This window comes from Galeopterus variegatus, unplaced genomic scaffold (assembly GCF_000696425.1).
Source record: "Galeopterus variegatus unplaced genomic scaffold, G_variegatus-3.0.2 Scaffold1389, whole genome shotgun sequence".
In the NCBI taxonomy this organism is placed as follows: domain Eukaryota; kingdom Metazoa; phylum Chordata; class Mammalia; order Dermoptera; family Cynocephalidae; genus Galeopterus; species Galeopterus variegatus.
The window spans coordinates 182046-204285 of record NW_007727500.1 but is presented as its reverse complement, the minus strand read 5'-3'; the positions used below and the strand labels follow the sequence as shown (position 1 = coordinate 204285).

The 22240-nt window shown below is 38.9% G+C and overlaps 2 protein-coding genes across 2 annotated transcripts in view; both read right to left on the bottom strand.

The window, feature by feature from the left end:
* Positions 1–22240, bottom strand: part of FAM172A (family with sequence similarity 172, member A) — a gene marked incomplete at its 5' end in the record, with an annotated part of 240536 nt that overhangs the window by 121109 nt on the left and 97187 nt on the right. The gene's annotated exons all lie outside the window — the stretch shown is intronic.
* Positions 4205–5460, bottom strand: POU5F2 (POU domain class 5, transcription factor 2). The gene is given in 6 exon segments (XM_008576690.1): positions 4205–4618; positions 4621–4722; positions 4724–5094; positions 5097–5223; positions 5225–5334; positions 5337–5460. Coding segments are annotated over 6 exon segments (1110 nt in total). The 3' UTR covers positions 4205–4342.

Genomic DNA, 22240 nt, shown 5'->3' with positions numbered 1-22240 from the left:
AAAAAAAAAAAAAAAAAAAAAAAAAAAAAAAAAAAAAAAAAAAAAAAAAAAACATTGTACTTAGATATTACTATTTTGCACTCTGAAAAGAATTCATCATGAATAGATTCTGCCAAAAAAACCCCAATACTGTTTAGTAAACAAGACTATCTGTAGAAGAAAGCTATAAATAAAAGTGGCTATCCCAAAAAATAAATCCTCACAACACAGTTTTAGTATCATAAACAAGGATATACAGAATATATAATTCAAGAATATGAAATTATAGAAAAAGGTGCTAATCTAAGAAAAAGACAATGTTCTGGAATAAGGGCAGATATCCTAACACCTCATGTTTTCTTAGACAATAGATAAGAAAACGTCTAGGATGAGAACTTGTTCTTTATGATAAAAAATTAATTAAAGTAACAAGGATTTGATAGAAGTATGATGTATTGGTCTGTTTTTGTGTTGCTATAACAGAATACCTGAGACTGAGTAATTTATAAAGAACAGAGTTTATTATTTATTTTTATGTAATGTTGCATGTGCATGTGGAGTGGCTGGATTGTCATAATCAGGACACTTTTATTTATTTATTTTTAGTCGACTCGCTGGTACTGGGATCTGAACCCTGTGCTCTAACCAGCTGAGCTAACCGGCCAGCCTCAAGAACAGAGTTTATTTGGCTCATAATCCTGGGACAGCTGCATCTGGTGCAGGCCTCAGGCTGCTTCTACTCAGCAGAATGTGGCAGGCAGCCAGCGGGTACAAGCAGATCACATGGTGAGAGGAAGCAAGAGAGACAGAGAAATAGAGAAGGTGCCAGGGTCTTTTAAACAACCAGCTTTAGAGGGAGCTAACAGAGTGAGATCTCATTCACCACCACCACCCCCCAGGGAGAGCATTAATTCATTCATGAGGGATCCGCCCTCATGACTCAAATAGCTCCCAACACTGCCACACTGGGGATCAGATTTCCACATGAGTTCTGCGAGGACAATACATCCAAACTCCATCACACGAGTACTTTAAAAAGTTCATGGAAAGATTCATGTTGTCTTTTAATTCTATTTTTCCACAAACTTTTTGAAGTACTCTTGTGTAAGAACAAGAAAGGCAATAATCAATACAGTATTTAGTCTTAATGACGTATGTAAAAAGTGTCTCAGGGCCTTCATACTACACTTAGCTGAAGATATCCAGAAAATACAGATTTGACGAAAACCAGGAATTACCTATTAGGTAGGTACTGTCAAGGGAAAATTCTTGGAAGAAAGGTCGCCAAAAGGAAGGTGCTTCTTAAATTCTGAAATTGTAGACCTAAAAAGAGTCATGGTTCTCTCTGAAAATTTGACAAAGGCTATCAACCATCTGTAAGGAAAATGCACGTACATACAAACATACTATTTTGCTTATACTCTAAAGGGGTTCGGCAGCTTCAGGTTAGAATTTGTTGAAGGAACTTTCTCAGAATGATGGTGAAGATCTTTTGGAGGGAGTGGTGGGATGTATTTTTTAACTGAGGTAGGAAGAAATCTGGCAAATATGAAGACTTTGGACTGTTTGGCAATTGCCGCTACTAACTGCTCCATTGGAACTGTTCTCATTAAAGGTACTAACGGTATCTTTGTTACTGAAATGATATATCTTACTTGATTTCTTATGTTACTTGATCTCTGTAGTGTTTAATACTGTTAACCAGTTAACACCACACACTTGGTTTCTTCCAACTCTAAGGATGGTTCCTTCTCAGTTTTGAGGGATGTTATTATTCAGGTTTCTATGTACCAGTCTTAAATCTCTGAAAAATCTGAAATCACTTCAATATCAAGGTTTCCCTAAGGTCTAGCCTTTTCTCTTTTCAAAGCAAGTGAAGGGGACCAGTGATGGAAAATTTCATTTTAAATTATATGAAGTCTGATTAGTGACACATACCAGTACTCGCCAAAGCAGAGACGAAGCAGCTGTGTGAATGGTACAGCTGTGCAGGTGCTGAGGTAGATTGGAGCTGTTCCCTGAGATTGAGAGCCCATCACCATTTCTCCAAATCTGCAAGAGCTGCAGAAGAATTGAAAGAGCAGCCCGGGTCAGTGCTTCCTCATAGCTTTTAGGAGCTGAATGTTCACAACCCAGAGTTGTTCATCTGGTATTAAACACTACCTGACTCCCTTCCAAGGCTTTCCAGAAGGACTGTCAAGGAAAAGGAAGGAATGGGGTTGGTGCCATGTGACTTTTAATGGGATAATAAAATAGTAAGTGATTAGTCACTTAACTGTACCTAAAGCTAAGCAATTGAAGTTTGGCTCCATTTTAACTAAATTAAGTATGCATTTGTCACACTGGATTCCTGTAGCTGGCTTGTATGGAGGAAATAGTCTCTTTGGGATGCTATAAAGCTGGGGGCACTAACTCAGCTTTTTCTCCCAGATGAGGGTATGGAATCACTGTCATTGAATTTGGTTCAAGAACCAGAAGAGCTTAATGTTTCTAACCATTCTCTTAAATGGAAGCATTAAGAACAGAGAATAAGTTTTTATTGAGCCATGATATAAGCCCCAAGGATAAAAAAGCTGTAATGGGGAAAAGAAGCTTCTCCACATTTGTGGGCCCAACTTTGGGCACTGTCATCAGGGACATTGGACCATGGGAAGCTGTGCTGAGATATGGTTCATTTGTACCTGCTCTGTGGCCATCATATTTCCAATGCGATTCTGCATTCTTGACTAAATAAACTGGGAATTTAATGCAATCTTATAGGTTTATAAGAGTAATCTATGCATATCTATTGTCCACCTGAAACAAGGCAGATTATAACTATATTTTTGAAAATTAAATGTCACAATTTGTTCTTTATGATTAGGTAACTTTAAACGGCTTAGAAGAATGTACAACATTGTGAATTAATCAATGCCATGGAATTTAGACTTAAAATGGTTACAATGGCAAATTTTGTTAAGTATATCCTACCATACACACAAAAATAAACGTTAAATTTTCAGAGTTTCTACGGCCTCAGGAAAATACTAAATGGAGGCCTCAGTCATATCTGACTTGTGTGACAGTAAAATTAGCCCTGGATTTGTGGTCAGAAGATTAAGGTATAATCTTTTATGGAGTCCCTGGTTTCCACTCTTAGCCCCACAAGAGCCACCAGAAACAAACAAACAAAAAAGGAATGACGTACTCATCTAAAAACTATTAGAAAAGAACAAAGAAAGAAACCAGAAGAAACTAGGAAAATGCAATTAAAAACAAAGGCCAAAATTAACTGATTCTGAAACAAAAATAGTGGTAAATAGGATAAAAGTGAAAAAGCTTGTTCCTTGAAAATACTTATAGAGAAATCCTTTGCAACACCAATAAAGAAAAAAAAAAGTGGAGAAAGCAAAAATTGATAAGATTAGTAAGCAGAAAGAAAATATAAACTCAGATATAATATACAGTGATAGACTTACAAGACAATAAACAGTACGGCAGGTGTGTGGCAACAGATCTGAATACGTACAAGGATTAACGATTTCTATTTAGTATATGATGACCCAAATTGACCAAAGTAAAAGTGGAAAACTGGAAAAGACCAATTTCAGCGAAGAAGTTGGAAGAGTGATTTAAGATGTACTATGGGAAAAGCCAGCAGGGCGTGTTGGATCAACTATCACAAATATACCCTGAAAAGCATACCTAAACTCAAAAGAAAGTAAGGAAAATAATCAGGGAACAAACCAAATGGAGAAAAAAACCAGAAGAGTAAATTGGAGCTAGGGCTGAAGTTATGGCTGTCCAGTTTGCCAATCTCAGTAAGGAAGGGGTTTAGAATACAATGTGGCAGGACAGGAGATAAAACCATGGGATTGCATAAACTATACAGTTGAACTGAGATCCCTACATAAAACTAGGGCACTAGAAATGAAAAAGTGACAGAAAAAAATGCATCTTTCAAGAAAACTCATGTGCTTCAGTAAGGGCTCTGGGTGGGCTCTGTGTACTCCTCTCCTATCCCGTTCTCAAGACTTCCTCCAGAACTAACTATTGTCCTGGATTTTGTGTTTGTGTTTACACAAAGTTCTGCTTGTTTTTAATAAAAAATGGTGTACTAAAGTAGTCTGTGACTTGGATTTTTCACTCAATATTATGTTTATTAGAAAAAAACCCCCTATGTTTACTAATAACTACAAGGAATAACAGACACAATTAATCTTAAATTAATAAAAAAAGAGAAACATAATATCGAAACCATCTTTATATTGTAATGCACCTTAAAACCTATGGTAGAGAAAAACAAAGGAAAAAACAGAAAGCAGCACTGAACTTCAACTTCCCTCCCACGTACTTCCTTAACAACTCCCACTCCCATCACCTACTACGTATTCTTAACTTTTTCTTTAGACAGTGGATCCCTGAAAGGAACCCCAGGGACATTTCCCAGCTTTCCCTCTCTTCTCCCCTCTCTGTCTTTCCCTGGAAGGGCAGGTTCCTCAAACTGCCTCCCCAGGCTCAGAGTGGTGACTGGGGCAGAGAGAAAGGCTCCCCCAGTAGGCAAACGGGCAGAAGAGCACAGGAGTGTAAAGCAGGGTCCCCCATAATGGGCAAAATCAAAGTGGAGCCCTGGTGCCAGGGGAAAGCACACTCGTACCCCCAGGGAAAGAGGCCCGGTTGCCCCACATCCTCCCGTGGGGAGGCATCATTGCTTGGCCAACAGCCCATCCTGCTCCGGTTATAGAACCAAGTCTGGGCCAATTCCCCTCTGCAGCTGGAGGCGCCCAGCGATGCGGCTAGTTTGCTGGGGTGTGGGCCTCGGGCGCTGCAGGAACAATTCCTCCAGGTTGTTGCCGATTCGCCTCTCCCTCCTTGCCCGTCTCCGCTTCTGAGCCTGCTGCAGGACCGTCTCCATTTTGCCTATGTTCAGAACGCTCTCCGCGTCCACTTTCTCCAGCCACCCTTTCAGCAGCGGACACAGCTTCCACATGTTGGCGAGGCTGAGCTGCTGGGCTTCTAAGCGGCATTTGGTCGTCTGGCTGAGCACCTTCCCAAACCGAGTCCCCACGGCTAACCCCACATCGGCCTGCGAGTGCCCCAGGGTCATCCTCTTCTGCCTCAGCTCCCTGGCCAGCTCTCTTTCTCAATGACCGAGACGTCCTCCGGCGGCGCCGACTTCGGGATGCACCGCAGGACGATGTAGGGCCCGAGGGAGGCGCCCTCGGACGGGCTCCGGAGCCAGCCCCCTGCCTCGCCAGCTCCGAGCCAGGGCCCGCAGGGCCCGCACCCCGCCCCGGAATTCGTATGGCTGGGGACCCGGGGGGACCCCCCACACTTCAGGGCCTGAGCAGACCCCGGGCCCGGCCCCCGAAAGGGCCTGCTAGGGGCCGCCTGAGCGCTCAACCAGGTCTGAGGGTCAGCCCGAATGGGCAGTGGCCCTCTGCGGCCGCCTCCACCACTGCCTGCAAGGGGGTAGAAATTTAGGGGCCTGTGTCCAGCCATGGGGCAGGATGACCACCCTCAGCAGGAGTCTGGTAGGAAGTGATGGCTCTCGGGGCTTCAGAGCGGCCACCAGCCTCGCCCTCGAGCCTCCCCGCATGGGCGGAGGCGGCGTTGCGGGCGGGAGAAGCAGGCGGAGCATGTGTTAGTGCAGAGGTGGGGAAGTCCGGTAGACCCACTACTAACTCCTTGAACCTCAGGGTTCAGGGCGCGCGTTCCCCACCCTGACCTTTGCTTCCAATTCCCACTGAGGTGCAAGCCGCCCTCTTGGGCTTTGCACCTCCAAGCTATCTGGGGTCCCTTCGTCACTGCCTCCATCCTCTTCCCGATTTCGGAACCCAGCTCTTTAAAAACTCGTGTCTAATCCCCTTCCCCCAGATCCTCTGAACTACCCTCTGGGCTTCACAAATATTAAACATCTACATGCCAGGTACTGCTGGGACTACCCCTTAATTCATTGACTGTCCCCTCACTACTGTCTTTATGGTCACAAGTACTGCCAACAGTCCCTCCTTTGAACATCCTCAGTCCCTGTGTGCCCTAAGAAACCTAGTCAACCCTGCTTGACTAGTTAACATCAGTTTATTGCCTGAAATTCTACCCCACCCCCATCCCCACATTCTGCCAGATTCCACTCCTTGACTGGGGCTGAGTTTCTTAACTAATTGAAGAAACCTAGTCAACCCTGCTTGACTAGTTAACATCAGTTTATTGCCTGAAATTCTACCCCGCCCCCATCCCCACATTCTGCCAGATTCCACTCCTTGACTGGGGCTGAGTTTCTTAACTAATTCCATGTCTCTCCCATCAGCCCTGCAAGTTCTTTGCTCCCATCCTATCTCAGATTCCCAGTCCAGAGTTTCCTCCTCCAACAGAGACCTACCTGTGGTAACTCTCCCCCTCTGGAGATAGGTCTCTGGACTGGCTTGACCTGCTGTTCCCTACTGAGGATGCTCCCTGCAATATCTCACTCACCAGCATCAGGCTCCTCCACTCCTGACCCCTCTTTCACCAGACTCAAGGATCTTAATTTGTTCCTTCATTATGCTGCTAGCTCAGGTACCTAGTCCTAGGTCCTGAGTGGAGAAAGCTAAGGAGCGACAGGGAAGAGAAGAGCTGACCTCAGGTGCAAAGCCTCCAAGGAGGAGGAGAACAGTGACCTTAGCTGGACAATCCCAGTCTCTTACTCCTTCATTGTTTAACCCATGATGTGGCTCTGCCCCTACCCACATTTACTGACACAGGTCTTCTTGAAGTCATCAGTGACCTTCCGACTGTCAAATCCAATGACCTTTTAAAAATCCCATCCTCCTAAAATTCTCTGCAGTATCTGACAATGCTGATTACTCTTCCTGCTCCTTCTCCTTTTTATATTTATATGAAATGCTGGTAACAGCCAAATCTGTATTTCGGCCCTGACATCTCTTCTGATTTCCAGTACTGTATCTCCCAGTGCCCCAAATCAAATTCATTATCTACACCTCTAAACCTGCCTCGCCTCAGGGACCCCTGAGCTGGTTAATGGCATTATCATCCACTCAGTCACCAAAGCTTAAACCTAGGTGCTGTTCTCAACCTTTCTCATTCTCTGTAGGGCATCAAATCTTATATACTGGGTCTCCTAAAACCTCTGAACTCTACCATCTCCTCCCTAACCTTACTTTACTGTTGTAATTTAGGTCATGTAATTTCTCATCCTCACTACCATAATAACTTTATAATTAATTGGCTCCTTGTGCCTCTCCTTTAGGTTCATCTTGCATACTGCTGCTAGAGATAATATTCCAAAAGCCAAACCAAACCTAAATAAATCCAACCAAGCCAAACAAAAATCTAACCTTGTCATTTTTCTCTTAAAATATCTTCAAAATGTAGTCCCTTTTCCCTCAATTGACAATGTGGACATTCAAATTCTTGAGTATGGTACACATGGCTTTCCACCATTTGGCCCGTTCCTTCCTCACCAGTCTTATCTACCACACCCACACTGCCCCCCCACCCCCAGTCTTACCCAATGCTCCAGCAGAGAATGTCTCACTCCACACTAATGTTCATGCTGTTCCTTCTGTCTGAAAAGGCCTCCCCCTGCTTTTTGGTCTCATTCTTTTATATTAGGATTTTGCTCAAATTCGAGGGTACTTCAAAAAGTTTGTGGAAAATAGAATTAAAAAATAGTATGAATCTTTCCATGAACTTTTTGAATTATTCTTGTATTCTCTCATTAGAGAGGACGTCCTATTTAAATAGCAGACCAGATCATCCTATTTAAAATAGCAGAGAGCCCTTGCCACTCTGTTCCCTTTCTTAACCTACTTTATTTTTTGGTATAACATGTATCAGCATCTAACATATATTTCTGTTTATTGTCTGTCTCTTGCCAAGAGGGCAGGGACTTTGTGTAGGTCACTGCTGTGTCTACAGTGCCCACAACAGTGCCTGGCACAGAGAAGGTGCTCTGTAAACACTTGCTGAGTAAATGAAGCATATTGTACTTCCAGTCACCTTCAAGACTCGGTGTAGATGTCACCTTATAGTGAACCTTCCTCTAGGCAAACAAATGTTTGTTACTTCTTTCCTCGTTATCCCCTTGTACTTAATACAAGTTTTTATTTTAACATCATCAGTAATAATGTTACTTACAGTAAATATCAGTAATGATTTATTTTATGTCTCTGTCTCTCCAACTAGAATGTGAGGTACTTAAGGGCATGCATGTAGGAGTTAAAAAGCCTGGAATATAATAGAAACCTGACTGACACAGTGCTCCATAAATGTTTGCTGAATGAGTGAATGAATACTTAACAATTTTGAGAGTAAAGCTGGTTTAGTTTAGTTTAACAATGGGAAACTGAAACTTGACCCTCCCAGGTGCCTCTCTATCTTTTCTCTCTTGTACTACAACAAGGCCCTTAAATACCTCTTCCTTGATGGGGGTAGCATCTTGAAACTAAATCCAACTCAACAGTACAGGTAATGAAGCTGCAGATATGGCCTTGAAGCAATGGTAGAGTGAAAAGAAGAATCAGAAAATCAACTGCCCTCTCTTCAGTTTGTATAATTGATTCTTTGTCTTTTGTCTGTATCTCTGCTGCAACCCTTGCTAGAATGTGTACTGGCTAAGAGCAGGGTCCTTGTTTTTCTTGTTCACTGCTAGATCCTCAGCACCCGGAACTTATAGTGGCATACAGTGGGAAGTCAAGAAATATTTGTTTTATGTTAAATAAAGGAATCTCTGCAGCATTAATGGTGAAAAGACTTCCATATTTGCCTTGAATTAGATTCAAGATGATAGCCTATGAAAAATAGCTTACAATATATAGAATTAAAAATGATTTTGCTGGTATCTATTCTTTCCAGGTATACCTGCATGCTATTTTTTCAAAATCACAAAGCAAGCAGTATCTGCTAAACAGAATGAAAGGTCGATCACAATGAGGGATAAGGAGAGAGAGCAATTATATATATTAAGGCCCACACATTGCAAACAGCCCATTTGCAGAAGAGAACCACAGAGAGAAGGTTCATTAGCTATTTAAAAACAATAGTTGAATAAACATGTTTTTAGTGAATTGGAAAAAAGTGAGTTCAAATGAATTTGAGTGAAGCTTTATTATATTAACTGAGTTAAAACATAGTGGTGAAAAAACATTTACTAAATTAAAAAGCAAGGCTATATTAACTTGATGGGTTTTAAAATGAACTCTGGTGCTCTCAAGGCTTTCTTTGTAGTACTTGGTCAGATCTCAGTTGCCAATGTGTCAATCTCCTGGTTTATGCATATATGCTGTCAGAAAGAAAAGCTCATATTCTTAAGGGAAGTCTTGACATTTCCTTAAAAGTATATTTAATGTGCTATGGAAATGGGGTAATCAGAGAAAATAAGCAGTAGTATATTTGGTCGGAACAGAAATAGAGATCAGACGAAGGCAGCTGATGGGAATGCCCCCGACAACCAATGCTGTTTGGGCTGGGGTGCTTGAAGGCTAATCCATCACCTTCAACAAATATGGGGACCGCTTAGTAAGTGATTAGATTACAATGTAAGAATCAGGCCAGTCTTATCCATAGGGAATTACAAAGTAAGGATAAGAAACACATAGTTCCAGGCCCCCGTGTATTTATGATCTAAATGGGGAAGAAGAGAAGCTATCAGGACAGTTACACTCGCCCAAAGAAAAGTTAAGAATATTCTATTATTAGGATCTTTGGAATTAACAGTGGTTTTCTGAGAGAGCTGTCTTAAGCAGAAATGCACAAAGTATCAGGATTTGTATTATTAAGCTAAACAAGCTAAAACTAAGTGCCAGGTTCTTACTAATGGTGAGAAGCAGCAAACAGTGGAGGCAAAGATAATAAATAAACATCCTTGGAGGGCTTGGTTCAAGTTTCATCTCTTTGGGAAGTGTTGCCCATTCTCTCTGGACCATGGTAATCTCCTTCCCCTCTGAACTAACTGCCTTTTCCACTCAAATACATTTGCTCCCTTAACCAGCAGGAGTCTCATGTCTTAGTATAGATACCATGTACTCTGTACTTATGTGCCAAGCAATATGCTAACGCATGAACTCTGAGTATAATAAGTTCATTAAAACATCTGGATGTGTGAGGGTGATCTGCCTTTGATTTAGGTAGTCCTGTTGGCCAGTTATTTCATTGGCTAGGAAGGTGATTCTTGCTTGACATTTCTGCAAATGCATCTCTGCAAAACTGCTCATGCTCCAGAGAGAGGACGACAAGGCTTTGTTCAAGAGCGTACGAGAAGTTCCACTTCTCTAGTAGTGTCTCCAAAAAAAACCTTTTTGAATGCAATTAAATCAACAGAGCAGACCAGATGATCTAAGAATGTCCAAGTCAGACAGAGAGGGCAAGGCAGACTACCTGATGCTGATCTATATTGTCTTCCCCACTTGGCAGATGTCCTAGTAAGTTAGCGCTGCCCAGGTTATCACAGTGTAAAGGCTGTCACTCAGATGCGCAAAGGCAGGACCCCAAGAACCGTATTAGTCAAGGAGCAAGACAAAAGGCAAAGGTAGGAGACAAGATCCAGAGATCAGTCACTGAGAAGTCCCTCTCCGGAAGTGGGAAGCAAAGTCAGAAATCTTGGATAATTCTGGCAGCTAAATACCAGAAGGAAAGATGCCTCCTACCTCAAAGGGAGAGAGCTAACATCACACATTACAACAGTTTAGTTAACTGAAACTACCTGAATATACACTGAAATGATTAGATTGTCAATCTTTTGTGTGGATCTTTAAGTTCTAAACTATATAGGGCAAAGTGAGACATCAAAGATAAGTTATTCAATTAAAAACTGATAAAGTACATGCAATAAAAACATTAAAGTTGTAATAACATGAAAAAAGAGCTAATCAAATCAATGTAGTTACTAAATAGGATCATTATTACTCTGTGTGATACATTCATAATAGGTGACAACAGCTCTGTTCTTCACAGGAGATAACAGCACAAGAACACAGGTGGAAGAAAAGCTATTTGTAAGTAAGTTATGTAAGATATTTTTACAAAACACATAGAGAAAAGCTAGAATGTAATGGTGCTGCCAACACAGAATTTCCTTGATTTTCCTAAATTCAGACTGAGATTATGAAGAACTTTTTCGTTGCTACTTCTTTATGTTTTCATTCTTTTTATTATTTTAAAAAATGACTCTGATGTGATGTAATTACTGCTTAGAAATAGACGCTCATGACACAAATAGGACACAACCACATAGCCAGAGACTACAAAGAAATTTAGAGTGTATTGAGAAAAAGTCCTCCATTTTACTTGTAGATCTGAGATATTCATGAGCTATGAACTTCCTGTGCTATAAAATAATAATATTAAGTATCAGAACCATCCATCCTCCCAAGAAGCCTTAAAGAATTTTAAATATCTGTATCAGGCAGGAAGAGCAGTTGAGCTGAGTGGGGTTGCGTTGAAAGGCACTAAGGTGATGAGTCAGGTATATTCATAGATGGTCAGAGACAGATAAAGTTTAAAGGTTTTTGGTATGCCACGCATGATTTATACAAACTTTTTAGCTGAGTTTGCCCTTGTTACAGAAGAAAATCTTTAAGGATGTTCGTGCATTGATTACTCTAATCAGGGTGCAGTCACTGTCTTCTACATTCGAATTTTCACTCTGCTTCTACTTTACAGCAAGAGATGCACAACTGGTTTAACGAAAAATTTTCCATTACACTGCACAGTAAAATAAAACTAACAGAAATGACAGCTTATGACCAATGAAACCAGTAATTCAGGATGGATCATGGGCTCAGAGAAGTAAATGGGAAGTGGGATAAAATTTCTGTTTTCAGCAGATAACTCTTTTAGGTGCTGTGAGAATTATTTTTTTAAAAAGAGGCTCCAAATTAATTGACTCTGGTGTTATGGTCATCACAGGTTTGAGGCCTCTGTGAATTTCCCTGGAATCTCTTTAAGAAACTGTGAACTGAAGCAAGCCAAATAGAGTCACTCATGCCTTTTTTTGAAACATGGACTCTTATTTTAGGTAATATTAAATACAGTAATGGCCATGGAAAATTCAAGAGGTAGTACCAGACTAAAAATTACAAGCAGAAATTTACCTAAATATGTAGATTAAAAACTCCGTTCAGCATTTGAAAAGTTTTAGATAGCATTCAGCCAGCATATCAAACTGAATCCACTTCCAAAGTCACCCACTATGATTCCAAAGGTTTAAGAGAGCACAATGTTGTCCACCTCTCTTTTGAGCAAGACTCAAGCTCATATCAAAATTTATCTGGCTAGAGTCCATTGCTTGGGCTTCCAGGAGCCTGCTCTTCCTTCTATGTGTGTGCAGAAAATATCAGACAGATGAAGGTTTCATTTTCTGAAAGCCTCGGTACGCTAGGAAGTAATTATGTCAAACCAACTGTGGATAGAAAACTGAAAGCAAGATTTCTACTACCACTATTTAATGTAAGTTTTTTTGTTTGTTTGTTTGTTTTTTGACTATTCAACTATACATCCACCACATGGCTCAAGAAGTACAAAAATGTATACAGTGAAATACACAGCATTTATTTTTCTATTTACTTTTTGTTGTTCTTGCCAATCATGGTATTATTGTGTTAACCCACTCAACTTTCAGCTAGAATTTTATATTTTGCTTATATAGAATTTTCTGTAATTATTTAAATTCAAGAAAGACATTGGCCTTTTATGATTGACAGAAATGTTGATGAAACATAGGAAGAAACCGATGAATTTAAAGAAGTTTTTCATAAGGATATGTTCTAGGGCAGATGTCATTTTGAAAGGAAGACAATGGATTAAAGAACAGATAGGCTTTCAGGGGTTGAAGGAGAGTGTGGAAAAATAGGATATTAGAAAGAAGAAGAATAAAAGGAAAAGGGTTAGTGTGGAATTTAAGTAAAAGATTTAGGAAAATGAAGAACTAAGGTAGAATACTGAATAGTAAAATAAAGAGTTTAAACACTGTACTTCTGTAGAAGATATATCAGGAGGTTCTCATGGTAACCTTATGACAAGACATGACTAGAATTACAACTTATCTAATCTGGAAAATACAAAGACAGAAGCAGAAGAAAAATGACAGAAAGCTTTTGAATTCTCAAATATTGAAAAGTAATGAACAATTTCTCTAAAACCATAGTACCTGAATTGCTGGAAAAATAATTGCTAATAAAAATAACCACTACAGGAAGTCCTTGCTTTTCATGGTCGCGTGGGACTATAAAAATGTCCAGAAAAGCTGAAACCATACACAGTGATCATAATAACCAACAGGAAAAATTATGATTGTTCTGTGACCTTTAAAATTTTTTTGTCAAAACGAAAAGCCTCTTATTATCAGCTAAAAATGAATAAGGAATGAAAAATAGTAAAATTAATTTTATTTAGAATACCGTAATTTAAAATATTAGGAACACTGAAAATTAAAAAAAAATAAAATAGTTTGAATAGTGCTTGCTTCCTTCTCATCATATAACTTATAATATGGCTCAAGCATACCTTACCCATGCCTGGGCAAAATGTCATCCTCCTAAGTTTGGACCAGCTTCCAACATTTTATCCTTTGCACTTTCAATGTTTTGAAATATCTCTGAGGGTTCATTTAATGTGAAGGTTTTGTTTTGTTTTGCTTTGTTTTTTGCCAGTGTCACTTTCTCTGGGACATCTTCATCCTTTTTGTCATAAACATTTTTCATCTCACTTGCAGTGTTTCATTTCTTTGCTGTACTTTCATCTTTGTTTGATCATCCATTTTTGTAAAATGAGAGAAAATGCTATCTATCTGTGTGTGAACTGAAAACACGTATGAAGTGACCAATCAGTGACAGCTTTTGAAGGAAGTGATATGACCAGCCATTGATCATGATCTACATCTGTTATTTACATACAGACTTGTAGTCTGAAGGGCTAGCAAAGTGTGTACTTACAATTATTCACAGTTAATATATTGTGGTTACTGAAAGTTTAACCTTGTTTTTTAACTAAACTCAAATTTGTGTATATCAGAACTGTGCAAAACAAGACTGCCTGTAATTATTTAGTCCTTATTATGTACCAGGTACTATTTTAAGAGTTCTATCTGAATTTTTCACTTAATTCTCAACATAACTCAATCAGATGGTACTAGTATTATCCTATTTTACAGACAATATGATTGCGATATTCATCTGGCCACATTATAGAATTAATTCCCCACATATTTGGGAGATAAATTTCCCACAGTCATGATAAATCCAAAAGATCTTCTTAATAAACGCTGACTTACTACTATGAAAAAGTTTGAAATGAAAAGTAATATATATTCATTTGGGATGTATATTTAGAGTAAAAAGTCAGGTTCTCATTCAGAAGATGCACTAACTCTTAGATAACATCAGAGTACCATTTAATAAAGGAGGCTGTCAGTGAACTAAGAGTTACTCTTGGATTCTGAAGGAGTTTCTAAATCCTTAACATCCCTTCCCCCAACCCCACCACACATTTCAATGATCATCCTCTCACTAGAAGCAAAAAGAATATTTGCAATAAGCACAAAACTTCTTCCTAGGAGACTGTGAGCTCCTTGAGGGGCAGGAGTCATGTCTATCATTTATTATACCGTTAGAGTCTAGATTGATGCCTATTAAATCTTTGAGGAATTAAAGAATAAATACTTACAGTCAGTTTCTTGCCTCAAGAGAACCAAGAATAACTCAAATTTGGGGAATTAGGTTCTAATTTTAGAGGGAACAAATCAATTAATATTATTAATTAACTGGTAAGATGATTAAACTTGGATTTTCTAAAATTTAAGCTTTGCTGCCTATGTTGATTTTACATGCTCAATATTATTTATGAAGAAAAGTAAAAACAAATAACTCAGGGATTATTCCTTCACAAGGGAAGTACTGCAAAATGTAAACTACAGTGGTTATAGAAGACTAAACTTGTCACATCAAAATTCAAACTGAGTATGTCTAATTTTGCATATAGCAGCATTCCCACATATTGGTTATATTTAATCACATGTATTTGTGGCCTTAAATTAACAATGTCTTACTTTAAATTTAATCACCTTCCCTCTGGAAACTAAGCAGTAAGATCTGGCTACTATTCCACATAAATTAAAATTGAAAGAAGACTAAATTTCCTTGAAGACAATTATTTAAAGTAAATAAAAGTAAAAATCTGAAAAATTTCAATTACTTTTTAAAAGCTTCTGAAATATTAGCTAATAACAAAAGAATGTTCAGCCAATATTGATTTTAGATTATCAGAAAAATCTAAATTTACAGTGTTTTAAAAAGTTTCATTTATAGAAATCATCGTTACAGAAAGCTTAAAATGATGTGTATGTTTCTTTGCCCAAATTTTCAACAAGTCAATTCTACAGTATTTTAGAAATTAAGAAATTATGTAACACAACTGAAATCTGTGAAGGATTGTGCCATGCAGTTATCCGATTTCTATAAGCTAGCTGGTATATAATTTCTTCATTTATTGATATAACATATTGAATAGTTGAGGTGAGATATGTATGGCTGAAGGGGATATTAACAGACATTATGGACAGAACTACTAGTACAAAGTCTCAAAGAATATTTAGACATCAAATACCAGTTAAATCAACTTTTACAACTACAAACTGAAGAAGTCACTGATCAAACAAATTATCTCTCAAAATTGATCATTAAATAGAACTAACAGAAAAAGGACTATGTTGGCCGAGGCAGGACAGTTCTGATGTCAGACAGACTAGTGGCTCTGTCACTAATTAGTTATGTAATCCTGGGCAAATTACCTAAAGTCTTAAGGTTATCAGGGCCGGCCCGGTGGCGCACTGGATAGTGCGCCGCTTGGGAAGTGCAGCGGCGCTCCTGCCCGAGGGTTCGGATCCCACAAACAGACCGGTTCCCGCTCACTGGCTGAGTGAGGCGCGGGAGCAACACCGAGGGTTGCGATCCCGTTGCTGGTCCCGGTCCGGTACGGGGGCAACACTGAGGGTTGCGATCCGTTGCCGGACACGGAAAAAAGACAAAAGACAAAAAAAAAAAGAAAAAGGACTATGTCTTAAGAAATTTGATGAAATAAAAACTTTAAAAATTATATCCCTGCTTTTGAAGTGCTGATAATCACCTCAGAACATATTGAGATTTTATAAATAGAAAATATTTCGCCTAATGTTCCCTTTGAATTTTCACTTTAGTGCCAAAGAATATTCATTGTAGATGTTCCAAATCACCTCTAGAAAGCAATGCAGTTTCTCTGAAGAAGTATGTTTTGGGAGTATTTTTGCCAGCAGACATTTATCACCGTTGACTTGCGGTCAGTCTGTCTGTGATAGACAGACAGCAGGCAGAGAGAGAATATACACAGGAACAGACAGAGACCTTGTGGCTGTAGGGAGGCACAAAGCCCACAGTCAAAAAGAAGTGAAGGGTGGGCCGGCCCGGTGGCGCACTGGATAGTGCGCCGCTTGGGAAGCGCGGCGGCGCTCCCGCCCGACGGTTCGGATCCCACATACGGACCGGTTCCCGCTCACTGGCTGAGCGAGGTGCGGGAGCAGCACCGAGGGTTGCAATCCCATTGCCGGTCCCCGGTCCGGTACGGGGGCAACACTGAGGGTTGCGATCCATTGCTGGACACGGAAAAAGACAAAAGACAAAAAAAAAAAAAAAAAGAAGTGAAGGGCAAGTGGACCCAGGCAAACCACACAGGTCAGGCGAAGAAGGAGAGAAACGTGGGCTGGAGGAGCGGAGATCCTGTAGGATGGCAGGACAAAGAGTCCCTTGGTGGGGGAGACCGGAAGCCAGGGAGACGCGGCTGACCAAAACTGCAAGAAAAGTCTTAAACAGAGACTAAACCAGATGAGAGAGAGAGAGTTGAGTCAAGATACAGACACGGGGAGACTTATCAAGAGCAGTGACCCAGACAAAGCTGAAAGAGGGAAGGAGAAATAGAGGACGAGTGAAGCAAAGACAGCCACAGCAAGGAAGATCAATACTTCATATATAATAAAATGGATGAAAACGTCTGTCTTAGGTACCACTTGTCCCCGACTTATTTTTCTAACAATTATGGACATAACATTAAGAGCCATGAGACACTGCTATGTGGGCAATAAAAGTAATAGCTATTCCATACTAAAGCATAACATCATTTTCAAGTACAAATTTATATTATTCAGTTATTTACCCAAAAGCATTCCAAATAGAATTAGTTTTAAATTTTTTTATCTTTAAAGAGAAGAGTTAGCTCAAAAAAGGAGAGTTGCCACCTTTACTGCCAAATTCTTCGAAGGCTTTTCACAAATTGGTTCAGAAAGCTGTAAAAAACATGGTGGCTATTTTTAATTTTTTTTAAAAGTGAGATTTCTGGAGTGAGACTACTTATATTCACTGTGATTACTGGGAAACTGAAAGAGTCAAAATCTCAGGATAATATTGGACCTGATTAAATATATACACAATCAGGGCAAAAGTTAGTGATCTACATAAATGAAGATGATCTACGTAGACAGGTTATCTTAAATAATTCTCTAATCAATTACTTCCCCAGAGTTCCTGATTCCAGCTATTTATAATGAATGATTCACTAAAAACACAGAATTCCTGGTGGTCAACCTTTAGAATACTCATCCCTTACATTAACTAATAATTATAAGGTAGCATAGAACAATGAATAGTGCAACTAACTGATAAACAAAAGCTACAAGGCCAATTCTACAGTAATGAACAAAAACTGCCTGAAAAGTGTAATTTAGTTAATGAAAACATCACTTAAAGGATTAGAATATATATCTTTTGAATGGAAAGAAGAATGCTACAATTCTTGAGCAGTACATGCAGTCAAAAGTGGTACAGCATCATATATGCTAATATGCCTTGAATTTTAAGATCTGTTTACAAGGCACAGTATAGATTTTCAGTTACCTAATTAATTTGAGCTGTGTCTAAAAACATATTAGATGACTCAACCTGTCTACACATTCTGAATGACACCACATTCTAGAGGCAATTACTGTTGATTTTTCATTGCTATCTTTAGAGGGGAGTGATTATTTACTAACAAAGAAGAGATATAACTCCTTAGTGTCATTTTCTCAAGAGGTATTTTCAGCAATAAAGTGAAGTGACTACTTAGCAAATATTCAGTAAGTTCAGTCAGTGTAAACAGTCAATCTGGACTATTTAAGAAAAGAAAAATTAGGGTTATATTAGCAGGTTGTCTACAATTCAAATTCACCTAGTAATTGCTAACTTTCCACTTCACGTGCTGGTGAGGGAGGAAATGAGGCTTGGAAGTCAGGTGTGTGTTATCAATGGCCCCTTCTTCAACATCCAAAATCAAGAAAAGCCCAAGAGAGCAATTTTTCAAGTTTAATTCTTAACCCATAAGACATCTACTTTGTATTTTTTTTTCCTTTTCCTTCTTCTTCTTTTACATTTATACTGTTATTGTTCTAATTTTTGAGGTGCCCAGATTGACATCAAGTGTTTTCAGTAAGCTGAAATAATAGAGAAAAGCCTGTCTAAGCCAAGGTAGGGGCAAGGAACAATGTGATGGATACAAATTCTGGGAGGAATATGCTGACAGGAATCAGGCATCTAGACAACACAGTTTTAGTTGATCTAGGTTCAGGTCTTTCCTAAATTGCAGGTAGAAAAATGATACTGTAAAGTAGAGCTTTTGATCCTGTGTGCCTGGTACAAAGTTGTCACAGGTATGTCAAGATCCCGAGTTTTAGTTGATCTAGGTTCAGGTCTTTCCTAAATTGCAGGTAGAAAAATGATACTGTAAAATAGAGCTTTTGATCCTGTGTGCCTGGTACAAAGTTGTCACAGGTATGTCAAGATCCCGTCACTCTTCAGGGCAGACAGGAGGGGTCTGCAAGACTCTGTCCACTCACCTCTGGACATAAGCAACCTGGTCTGTGAACCCCAGACTGCTGTACAAATGTGATACTTTCCTACAATGTACCCTTTAAAGAATAGTGGAATACATTTAATAATGTGCTGGTAACCATGCTTTATGGTTAGCATAAACCTTAGAGGACTGTTAAAGTGGGTCTTAGGAGAAGATCAGCTTTTCAAGAACCCACAGCAAGAGATTGCTGGGAGGGAACAGGGGCGCAGATTTTACAGCTGAAGAAGTACCCTACAGTCTAGGAAAAGAATCTCTGAAGTCAGATAGGCAGATAGGCACATACTATTTTTATCAGTTGGAGGTGGGGGAAGATCAGGATTAGAAGGAATGCCCCAGGAATGTCATCTTCTCAGTGAGGCCTTCGCTGGCCACCTCTGTAAAATACATATTCTCTCTTCCACACACATGTACTTCAGGTCCTATCTTCTTGTTTTCCATTTTCTTCTACCACCATCTAATATATCATATACTTTTCTTTTTTTTTTTTTGTCTTTTTTGTGACCGGTAAGGGGATTGCAACTCTTGGCTTGGTGGCACTCGCACCACGCTCAGCCAGTGAGCGCACCAGCCATCCCCATATAGGATCTGAACCCGCTGCACTCTCCCAAGTGCGCCACGGGGTCGGCCCTATCATATACTTTTCTTACTCATCTTGTTTATTGTCTGTCTCCTCTAATAGAATGTAAACTCCATGTGGGACTTTTACCTGTTGCAATTCACTGCAGTATCCCTGGCACCTCAAGCGAAATCTGGTACACAGTGAATACTCGCCAAATGAATGCATGAAGACTGAATGAGCACACCCAGAGAAGCACTTAGAAACACATTCAGAGGGGGCTGAAAGTATGAGAACCTCAGTAGCAGCACTTACCCAAATGTCGCCCCAGGTAGAACTAGTCTAGCAGAGTGGCCTGTCAGTCATGTGCTGCCAAAGCAAGCTGTGACCAGACTTTCAAGAAGTCAGAAGATAACAATGTTCTGTCACCTTGTCTGTTTTCAAACATTTATATTTTCCTTTCCTTTCACCCTGGAGAAATGCCTTCACATACACAGTCAAAAATTTTATTAGTTATTTTTTGGGTGCAGCATACTACACAAGATCATTTCTAATTTCATCTTTAACTGCTGCCCCAATGTCTCTTTCAGCTTTATTGTTTCCAGATTTCTATGTCCTGTGAATATTTTTCTCTTAACTATTAGTTTTCCTTTTGATTTCTTCACCATATTTTCTATTTTTCTGTGGCTCTGGTTTCTGTGTAATATTTTGTAACCCTTAGAATGTCACAGAAAACATAGGAAAACATGAATAAATAAGTTATTTGTTGTTTATAAGTAGAGTTAGATAAATGAAAATGGAAGGGAGAATATTTCTGCAAATGCTTTTTCACTCCTACAGATAAAAATCATCAATAATAGTTTTTAAATAAATGGTAGCCTTAAATTCTAAAATACCTAATGAAAATATATAGTACCACATTATACTTTACAGTATCTTCCTTCTGATGAATTCAAAATATCCCTCCAGAAACTACAGAAATTGTCTTCATAACATTTGTATAAGATAAGCAAGGCAGATATTTACTGTTGCCATTTTATAACAAACAAACAAGCAGAATGTGGACTATAAAATAAACTCAGATCCTATTAACTGATGATATCATTCTCTAAATAACAGTGTATTTAACTGGCTGATTTTACAAGTCAAAAACACTACAAATAAAAAGAAGTGAGGAACCAGACACTTGACACGAATTCAAGACCCCCTCAAATATCTACCATTCACTATATGTTGTAATAATGGAATAGTCTGACTTCATTTTAAGTACAAGATGCAACATTGCCAGTTCTTACATGTGGAGTTGTTGAGTATTACAGTTGCTTTTGAAAAGAAAAATAAAAACAATGATTGTATTGAAAATAATTATCAATAATATTTTAAGTAAAATTTTAAAATTTTATTATACCTGCTTCTAAATTATATATAAATTAAAATACAATATTAAATGAGTATATATTTTATAGGCAATTTTACTGTCTATAAATCACTGTGAAAGTTTCAATTGAAAGATAAAAGCATAGTATAACTTAAGAAAAAAACTTGATAATTTAGCAAGCTGAAAAAAATGACTTCATTAAATTGAATGTATAGCCTGACTATCCATTACTAACTTATGGTCAGTATGCATGTTGGAATCTTCAAATAATATCAACATTTTAAATTATAGATAACAGGATTATTGAACAGAGAAATGTGGGTGTTTCAAAGTACTTCAACAACCTTTGGTTATTTCCATTTGAATTTCCTGCCATCACCTCAATCAAACAGGTCAAAACAATTTCACCATCTCTTGATCTTAATTGATTTCCCCCTCCAACTCCCCTACTTCTGGTAATATTTTCCTTGTCCCAGTTACTTACACTGGAGCTTGTCATCGCCTCCTCCCTTTCCCTTAGCCTCCACATCCAATCTGTTTATCACCAAGGAGTGTGGATTCTTCCTGAGTATATTTGTTAGAGCTCCCCTATCTTCTCTATTCCCATTGCCACCACTCCAATTGATGCCATCGACTCTATACTCTCACTTTATTGTCACAGACTGCTGAGTCTACTGCCTTTGGCTTCTTGTTCCTCTCTTTTATCCATTTACTAAATTAATACTTTTTGATCATGTCATAACCCCTTGTTCAATATTTTTTAATGATTCTTTGAGGGAAACCACTAATTTTGGTTGAAAACCCTTTAGCTTTTATAAGTAAACGTGGAAAATGCTGGGAGTGTTAGCCCTAACTCTTTTCTCATTTGATGCAACCTAATGCTGATACCAGCTTTAAAAGGAAGAACCTACCCACTAACAGAGGGCCAGGAAACAATTCCTTCCTTCTCTCTCTCTCTCTTTCTTTTTTTTTTTTATTTCTAGGGAAAAAATAGTCATGATGAGCTCTTGTTCATTGCTATATCCCCAGGTCCTAGAACAGTACCTAGAACATAGTGTCTGATAAATATTTGAGGAATAAATGGATATGTGCTGGAGAGTATATATGAAATATCCTTCTGATTTAGGCCAAATTTGTTGGAAAGAAAACCTAAAGGGAATAGAAGGGAGTGTAGCAAGTTCTGACCTAAGAAAAACTTGGTCAGAGAAGAGCTAAATAATTAAGATGACTTAGTATAAGATTAAGTTAGTGTGATAAATAAGAAACTTAATATCTTCCTTCTGATAAATTATACAGCAAAGTCTAATCAGGTAGTGGGGGAGCAAGGGTAGGAATGAACTGTCTTCAATGAGCTTTTTGGTGCCTCTTTAGACTATGCCTTGAATCTAGATCTCTCTGGCTCTGAAATCTATGCTCTCTTCTGTACACCAACAGAGAAA